At 49.0% G+C, this 9,202-nt stretch overlaps 1 protein-coding gene across 1 annotated transcript; it reads right to left on the bottom strand.

Moving 5' to 3' along the window:
• Window positions 1–704: 704 nt before the first annotated feature.
• PROK2 (prokineticin 2) lies at window positions 705–8,591 on the bottom strand. The gene is made up of 3 exons (XM_056501910.1): window positions 8,493–8,591; window positions 4,235–4,360; window positions 705–1,505 (listed from the first exon to the last, which is right to left on the bottom strand). Exons 1-3 carry the CDS (start codon window positions 8,589–8,591, stop codon window positions 1,380–1,382), a joined length of 351 nt encoding a protein of 116 aa, XP_056357885.1. The 3' UTR covers window positions 705–1,379.
• Between the last annotated feature and the right edge of the window lie 611 nt (window positions 8,592–9,202).

The following is a 9,202-nucleotide window of genomic DNA, read 5'->3' as shown; positions in this document are numbered from 1 at the left end:
TCCTTTCTGTCTCCCAGGGAAGGTTGTGGATGGTACCTGGTAACTCACAGGGATGTTTCTGCTCCAAGTTTTACAGGTCTGGCCTTGGTACAGTGTGCTCACTTCTCCAACCCCTCCATCTCCACCAGCAGCAAAGCACTGATTGTTGAAAGATGAATGACTTCACTTTTCCAGCTCCAGCATATGTTTGCATGTCTGAGAGCAAGAAACATGTGAATCTCACACAGACTATTGGAATTCCAGCTCTGAGGACTGACAAGTAAATATGAAGTCACACAGTATTTCATAGAAAACCCACAAATCTTATGTTTGCTGGGCTAAAGTTGATCCTTTGAGGCATGAGCCAAGAAAAACCTCTCATATTATTTACACCAAGATTCCTCTAAATTCTGAAACTGCAGCTTGATTGAGGAGTTCATGCCTTGTAAACTCCAAGTTTCCCAAGAAGCAGCCAGAGGCACATAATCCTTTGCTAAGCTGTCCATAAGGAGCTCTGCTAGCTTGGGTGAATCGAGTGTGGGATAACAGATTACACTGAATAAAAATGAGAAACCACAATGACAAAATAACGTTATAATATTAAAATAAATCAAATCATACACTGCCATTATTCTGATACAGAATTTTTGCACAGCAAATTTGATACATGTACAAGAAGTCAGGCAGCCTATTACAATAAACTTCAGGGTTCCTTTTTTCTTTAATATAAACTACATTTTAATACATAATTTGAGATGATCAGGTAGTTTTACACCAATTCAAGTAACAACAACTTCTCTTCTTAGAATAGTAAAATAACAAAATATTTTAATGCTCTGAATACTGAAATGCTTTGGTTCCACCTGCCACTTTTAAAAAGTGTAAGAACTACATCTATTGGTTAAACCTTTACCCTAGAGGTGCGCCTAACATACAAATAAAATTATATTAATAAAGATACAAAATACAATGTAAATACAGTTCTTTTGGCAATTGTCATATGCTTCACACTATGCAGTTTCCAGTTCTTAGTTCTATTCAGGTATTCCAAAGTGTGAAGATATGGCCAAGTTTTTCCAAAACTGGTAATAAACTTGGATTTTTTTTTTCATTCTGGGGTTAAACTGGAACCAGGAAGCCCATAAAATGATTCAGGAATGGTCAAGCCCCTCCCTCAGAAGGAGTTTTGCTCTAGTAGATGTTGTTTGGCCACCCCAAAATGAAAGCATCCTCCACTGTGAGTCCCTTGGCCACAGCAGCAGTGTCTCATCTCCAGCTGACGTTGGTGAGGCAGGAAAGTGTGGGGAAGGGCTTCTCCTGGAAAATACTGGAGTTTTTCTGTCACAATAACAAGAGAACAAAAATACTGAGCGGCTTTTTCCAGTGCAGAACAGTTCCTGCTAAAAAAAGGCGTCTTCTTTTCTGAAGTCTGGCAGACACCTGAACCTGCTGTGGGCAGTCCTGAGGCAGGCCAGGCCCGGGAGGCACGGGCAGGTGTGGTGCATCCTCCGCCCAGAGAAGGGCACCTGGGGACAAAGCAAGGGCATCAGTGACAGGGAGAGCCACCTGGCTGGGGGGTGACATGGGAGGAATAATGGGGATGTGGGGAATGCTGCCCAGGTCCCTCCCGTCACTGCCAGAGCTCCCCACGAGCTGCAGCACAGAGCAGCTGGCAAAGGCAGCCCTGTCTGACACCCTGTGCAGGATGGGAACAGTCATGCTGCTGTGTAAACCTATATCTGGGACACATGTTCTCCATTTAGTCCTGTTTCACAAAGCAGTTTGTTGTGAAACCACACTGGCCTTTAACATCAAGTTTTGTGGTGCCACCGTGCAGGGCTTTCTGCGTGTCCCAAATCCTGCCCTGTCACGTGGCACAGAGATCTGGGAACCCTGGCATCCCATAATAAGGCTGGAAGGGACCTCTGGAGGTGACCTTGCCTGACCTCCCTTTGAGCAGGATCCTTTTCACCTCAGGGCAGAGGTTTCTCATTTCATCCCACCCTCCTCCAGCCACGCTGTGCTGCAGGGAGCACATATGGAGAGCATTAGACAAATTTAATTGTGCCATGACATGCACATGCACTGACACTCTTCAACAACTTGGTCACAAGCCCTGTCTCCTACAGGAGCCAAGCAGGACAGCCCAGTGGGAAATGTCTGGGAGCACACACTGAGCATTCCCTGGATGCAGCAAAGGAGGCACAGAGGTACAAAGCCACTGCTACCAGCCAGGCAAGCAGCCCTAATTCCCCCACTTCCAGATTTCTGTGTGGTTGAAGCCTAAAATTTTAATATTCCAAGATTTTCTTGTGTCAGTGTACAAATTTTGTCTTTAAGGAAGTCCCACACTGTCCTCTGTGCACAGTGCCAAGCACCAGCCTGCCTCCAGTGACCCTGCTGGTGCAGGAGGTGGGCAGAGGAGAGGGCTCACATCCCCTGCAGAGCCATCTGAAGAGCAGCCCCAGGGCAAGGGATGTCGTGGGTTTCCCCATGGCACCCAGCACAGCCCCTCTGCTCCAGCCCAGCACACAGGCTGGGGAGTCCCCATGGGAATCACCCCTTTGGGTGCCCACACACAGCCCTGCAGCAAAGCCCAAAACCTGAGTGAGCTCTCAGCCTTCTGACAGCTTGAGTGAGTTACTCAAAACTTTCCACTTGCTGTAAAGAAACGTTCCTTTCAGCAGGACTCCCACACTGCCAAACCTCACCTGCCTGGCCCTCCAAACCCTGCCTCAGACCCTTAAAATTCCAGCTGGGACTGCTGATGGCATCAGTCCATCACCATCTACTTGTTTAGAAGGAAACTAGAAGGTGGAACCCCAACTGCCAGCCATCTCCTCCAGTTATCTCCTGGCTCCTCTGGATGTCCCCAAGGTGCCATGGCCATGGTGGTGCCTGCCTTTGACCTATCTTGCAGGTAAATGAAAGGTTTTGGTGATCAGAGCACCCAGCTGCTCCCTACACAAGTATTTACAAGAGAGGAACCACTGAGCAATCCCTCCATCCTTACAATAACCTCATTTCCTCTTCTCCAGAAAATCAATTTGCTTTGTGTTTCTCAGGAAGATCAGTGGGGTGAGGAATCAAAAATCTAAAATTAACCTCATAAAGCTTATAAACCTCAGTGATTAAGTCTGGGGTGGACAGGCATTTTCTCTGATTGTAATTATGCAGGCAATCAGGTTGAAATATATCAGACAGTTTAAATTATTGCCCAATAACAATAAGCTCATAAAACCCTCTAGAAGACAATTTCTCTTATCCTAATTCCTGGTAATGGAAAGAGCCCTTACAAGAAAAACCTGTTGCATTACATAGTAAAAAGGACAATTTAGTCCCCAGTGTAACAGCAGAAGTTTTAAAAATTTAACTGCAATAAGATAGAGCCTTAAACTTCCTAAAAGTGAGAAAATAAACTCTAGATACTGAGCTGAGAAACCAGGGGTTGGAGTGAGAGAGGCAGCTAACTAGCTGCACATTTATGACCTGAATTTATTGCCTTTTATCTTCCACTTGTGATGACTCTTGGGCTGTGCTCTTCCCTGAGGATGGCTCTGAGGACCACCAGGTTCTCAAGCTCCCTGCTAACATCCCATTCAGTCTTTTGTGTTTTAAATAAGCAGCTTTTTTTTCATACTGAATAACAAATACATAATTACATAGCCTTAAATGAATGCACTTATTAAAATAATTGTATTAATAATCCAGTGTGTGTGTATACATGTATATATACACATATAGTTGAAATTAATAGGTAGAATAGAAACAAAGAGAGACTGTGGGAACTTGAGAAAAGTCCAAGTCTCAACACCTTCTCAATGCACCAGGTGTCCCAACAACAACTGGTGACATTTTTATGCTTGTGACAGGATCTTGTCCCCTGCCCCTGGGGTTGGTGGCACTTGCTGTGCTCCTGCTCACACCAGTAAGGATTGGCAGGGCTGGGCTGGGGAGCTGCTAACACTGCTTGGGATCACATAACACAAAACAAAGCAGCAACAACAAACTAATAAGAGAACAATCTGGGAAGCTTGTAGTGCTTTCATCCCCTGATTCTCTTCAGCATAATTCTGACAGTAATGCACTTCCTTACATCAGCACCTTCATCACTGCTCCCATGCAGATGCAGATAGCTGAGTTTTGTAAGGAATGAGAAGTTTCCCTGATTCTCCACCACTTACAGGTTTCATGCCGTGTGCCATACAGCTCAGGACATCCCCCCAGCCCCACAGCCCCGCTGTGAGGTACTCACCCTGTGGCTCAGGGGGTGGCACTCGTCTCCCAGGTTTCCCATGGGGGTGCACATCCTCAGGCTGCGCATCCAGAGGCTGACGGCGCAGCACATCCCAGCGCCACACTGCTGGTCCCGGTCACAGGCCTGCAAATTAAATGAGGAAGAAATGTACTCCAGAAATAGATCAGGTGCTCAGGAGCTGCCTCTGGCACCCCTAAGTTATCATGGCTCATTAAGGCTGAATAATAAGATTTCAGGCTGGTTTGTGATACTTGTGTTTCCCATGGATTGTAACACGCAGGCTCCTGGCACGTTTTGGAGTTGAGACTGGGTTTTTTAAAGCCAGGCCACACACAGAGCTGCTCTGGGCCAAACCCAGGACTGTCAGTGATTTACAGTCCCAGCTTCTGAGCACTGATAGACCATGGCATGTGGCCCTCACTTTCCCAGCTCAGTGCCTGCGTGAACTCAGGCAGGAGCAAGCACCAACCACACTAAACTTGTCACCAAAAGAGTCACCAAACCAGCCTCATGGAGAGGCTAAGGTAGGAAACCATCCATTAATTTAATGACTTTAGGTAACTATTCCTTCTAACTTCACATCATAGTTGTGAGTACCCTTGCAAGACTGCATGATAGTTTTGTTAGAGAAGTCCAAGTGGAAGTGGCTAAACAGAAGTTTAAATATGGATTCTGTGGTTGTTATCTAGAATTACACATAACTAGAGGTTTTAAGAAAGGCTTTGCATAAGTTTCCACATCCAAAAAAAATGCTGCTGTGGTAGCATTCCCCTTCACGGGAGGCAAAAAAATATTTTAACCACTTACTCAATACAGCTTAGATAAGCAAAAACCAAAATGCAAACTAGTGGATATGTTTTAAAACCCACAAACCATGAAGAGCAATTGACACATTAAACAAGTTACTGTACATCTTTCAGTTACTTTTGAATCAAAAGCTTATACAGATTTAATGCAAAAACCAGTCTCCTTCCTCCAGTGAGAAATGCCATCAGTGTAAGCTTGATTAACTCACTGCTCTGGGTGTCTGACAGCAGCAGTGAGACCAAAGGCACTGCTCAGCACTACGTAAATGGGAAACTCACAAAAACCTGCGTAAATGATGATAACAGCTCTGGGGAAAGCACATATCAGAGTAAACATTCCCTTGAGAGAAAAACTCTCTGATCTTACCTTGGGATTTACATGATAAATTACTTTAGATTGTACTCACTGGGTAAATATTGCACTGACCAGCAGAAGCCAGATCAAAATAAGATCAGTCAGTAGTTTAGGAAGAAGCTGTTGCATTAGGATCACTATTAAATAGTGTGTGTGACCCAAACAGCTTCAAAGCACAGAGCTCTGTGCTGCAGGTAAGCCCAAACACAGAGCATGTGCTTGTAAGATTAATATAGCCATAAAACTATGACTCCAGCCTGCTGGGTAGGTAATAATCACTTTCTGACCTCTCTCTTAAAAAATAAAATAAAATAAATAATCACTCTAATGATATTATTTTGCCCTAGTCACAAATAAAAATGCAGGTCCAGTGATTTTGGCTGCCCCCAGCACACTGGTGTCCACTGCTCAGCTGGAGTCAGGTTCTGCTATTTCTCACCTCTCAGCTCCTGACTCTCTTTTTTTTTGTTTTTCCTCAGTTATATCTCAAACTTCATTCATCTCTGTGGGATTGGTCCTGGGGTTGAAAAGCCCACCTGACTATGTCCTACGAAGCAAAGGTCTTGAATGTCCAGGCTGAATAATTTCTTCCCTAAACTCACACACACATATTTACATCTGGCAGAACTTTTAAGGCTCCCTTTCCAAAAATGTATGACAAGTTTTGAAAATATTCAGCCCAAGTGTTCCTGCCCACACCTTATCTGTAATGTGTAATTCCTGCTGCTACTCCTGAACTTCCCCAAACACCACATGAGCTCCTCATAAAAACACAGTTTTCTGGAAAATCAACCCAATAATATGTCCCAGCTGAAATGCCAGCTGCAAAGGCAACAGGTTTCAGCACAAGAACCACTGCTGAAGTGGAGAAACTTTGAAAAAAGTCCTTAAATTGCAAAGGAAAAACACCTTGCAGACTTAGATGTTGGGGAACACCTATGTCAGCTCTCATCTGAGATTTACCTGTTCACCAAAAGCCAAAAATGCATCAAAGTGGTTTAAGCAGAAATGCTCTGCAATAGTTAATAAAGTAACATTTCCTATTCTAATCTATTTTTACTTTTTGAATCTGGCTTGTCCTTGATCTATTATTCAGTGCCTCACTATTACTTTATTTAATGTTTAATTATGCTTTAAAGGTGTGACCACAACTCTAATAACAGATAAACTGCTCCTCTGTTGCTGGGAATGTTTCTACTTAAAGGAAACTTGAAATAATCAAATATTAAAAATTCCTTCACATTCTCTGTTCTAAAAAAATAATCAGTCCTGGGAACTGATCTCACTTCCAGAGAAATGCCCATGAGCTGTTTCATGGACTTCAGGGGTCCGGACAGGGTGTCTGGACAACCACAGGGAAATCCACTGCTGTGCATGCAACTTCTGATGGTTACAAAAGACATGTAAGCTCTCAAAGGAATGCAAGTGCTGAGTTATTAATCCAAAGCAAACACTTAAAAAATAATTTTACATAAAAGTGATGCAACGTTTTTGGTTAAATAACGTCTTTAGGAAAAAAAAAAATATTTTCACAACCAGAGTAAATCTTGAGCCTAAAAACAACAACAGAGACTTGTTTGCAAGGAGTGGCTATTGAGGGAAAAAAGCAGCATGGTCATAGACAAAGAAAAAAAATAAGGAAAACAGCGTTTTCTGAGGATTGTAATCCTGCCGTGTACACGGAGGGGCCACAGGAACTTGGAGTGCACAGTGGGCAGTGCCATGCCCTGAGCCAGATCCTCTCAGAGCAGGTTTGGGGACAGCTGGGGCTGCACGGGGGGAGACGGGAGACAGCTCCAGCCCTGGAAAAGCAGCAGGAATCTCTGCACGCTCCCAGACCAGCCTGCAGACAACATCCCCCGAGCCCAGCCATCCCTCACCCCAAAGGAACAGACCCCACGTTGTGGCGTCCCCTCACCTCAGAGACCCACGAGCCCTGGCACTGCCCACCACAGAGACTGACACGTCCTGGCATCACTCAGTGCAGAGAGACCCCCAGGCTCTGACACCGCTTAATCCAGACCGAGCCGCAGCTCCGGGCATCCCTCATCCCTGGACGGGTGCCACGTCCGGTATCGCTTATCCCAGACGGACCCCAGGCCCCGTCACCTCTTATCACCTGGCACTGCTTTCCGTCCCACATCCTCCTTATCCCTTATCCCGGCTCCGGCCACCCCTCACCGCACTCCACACCGCTCCGTCCTGCGGACAGACCCCGAGTCTCGGCAGCGCTCACCCAGAGAGACCAGCCGGGGGAATCCCGCAGGGCAGAGCGCTCCCTTCTGCCCGGGCATCCCGCAGGGCAGAGCGCTCCCTTCTCCCCGGGCATCCCGCAGGGCAGAGCGCTGCCTTCTCCCCGGGCATCACTCACAGCAGAGCGCTCCCTTCTCCCCGGGCATCACTCACAGCAGAGCGCTCCCTTCTCCCCGGGCATCACTCACAGTAGAGCACTCCCTTCTCCCCGGGCATCACTCACAGCAGAGCTCTCCCTTCTCCCCGGGCATCACTCACAGCAGAGCGCTCCCTTCTCCCCGGGCATCACTCACAGCAGAGCGCTCCCTTCTCCCCGGGCATCACTCACAGCAGAGCGCTCCCTTCTCCCCGGGCATCACTCACAGCAGAGCGCTCCCTTCTCCCCGGGCATCCCGCAGGGCAGAGCGCTCCCTTCTCCCCGGGCATCACTCAGCAGAGCTCTCCCTTCTCCCCGGGCATCACTCACAGCAGAGCGCTCCCTTCTCTCCGGGCATCCCTTACAGCAGAGCTCTCCTCTCTTCCCGGACATCCCGCACGGCAGAGCACTCCCTACTCCCCGGGCATCACTCACAGCGGAGCGCTCCCTTCTCCCCGGGCATCACTCACGACAGAGCGCTCCCTTCTCTCCGGACATCCCGCACAGCAGAGAGCTCGTCTCTCCCCGGACACCCCTTATCCCGGGATGTCCCCCCAGTCCCGCTATCACTCCCCACGAACAAACCCCGACTTCTCTCCCCGCTGCCGTGGCAGAGCCTTCCCTCCCCCGCAGCCCCGGCCCGCCCCAGCCCTCCCGGTCCCGGTCCCGGTGCCGGTCCCGTGGGTGCCGGGCGGCGGCGCTCACCCCGGTGATGACGGCGCCGTGCCCCGCGGCCAGGAGCAGCATCAGGAGCAGCAGCAGGATGTGTGGCAGCCCCGGCGGGGCTCCGCGCACGCTCCGCATGGTGCGGTGCCGGACGGCCCGGCGCTCCCCGCGGGCGCGGTGCGGCGCAGCGGAGCCGGGCTCGGAGCCGGCCCGCAGTTATAAAGCCGGGGCTGAGTCACCCCCGCCCGGCAGCGCCGCGGCCGCGGCTGAGCGCACACACCGCGCCCAGGTGCGCGGCTGCGGGCAGAGACGGGGCGGGGGGGCCGCGCAGGGATGGGGAGAGCGGGGCTGGCCGAGGGGACATCCCAAGAATGCTGGGACATCCCGCATCTGGTCTGGGGGATCTGGGCTTAGGGGGTAGCATCCCACAGAATGTTGGGGACATCCCAAAACAGGTCTGGGGGATCTGGGCTTTGGGGGTAACATCCCACAGCAGCTCTGGGGGAATGTCCCAGGGCTTGGGGGGAACATCCTGCAGTGGGGCTGAAGGATTTCCCAAGGCACTTGTGGTGGAGTGGTCCCAGGGCTGGCTGGAGACACCCTATAGCAGGAATGAGGATGCCACAGCAGGTCTAGGGGTTCAGCCCAAGGCTGACTACGGACATCCCACAGCAGGATGAGGGGAAACATCCCTCAACATATTGGGGACATCATGCAACAGGTCAGGGGCAGGACACAGCAGGTTCTGA

The sequence above is a fragment of the Oenanthe melanoleuca genome, chromosome 12, assembly GCF_029582105.1.
Source record: "Oenanthe melanoleuca isolate GR-GAL-2019-014 chromosome 12, OMel1.0, whole genome shotgun sequence".
Classification (NCBI taxonomy): domain Eukaryota; kingdom Metazoa; phylum Chordata; class Aves; order Passeriformes; family Muscicapidae; genus Oenanthe; species Oenanthe melanoleuca.
This window is presented reverse-complemented; position numbering and strand designations above follow the sequence as displayed.

Bases quoted from the DNA above. Each gene is read 5' to 3' on its own strand.
- PROK2 (XM_056501910.1), bottom strand. From the start codon at position 8,591: ATGCGGAGCGTGCGCGGAGCCCCGCCGGGGCTGCCACACATCCTGCTG. The intron at 4,361-8,492 runs GTGAGCGCCGCC...TTTAATTTGCAG, and splicing joins ACGGCGCCGTCATCACCGGG to GCCTGTGACCGGGACCAGCA. The intron at 1,506-4,234 runs GTGAGTACCTCA...CTTTGTCCCCAG, and splicing joins GCCACCCCCTGAGCCACAGG to GTGCCCTTCTCTGGGCGGAG.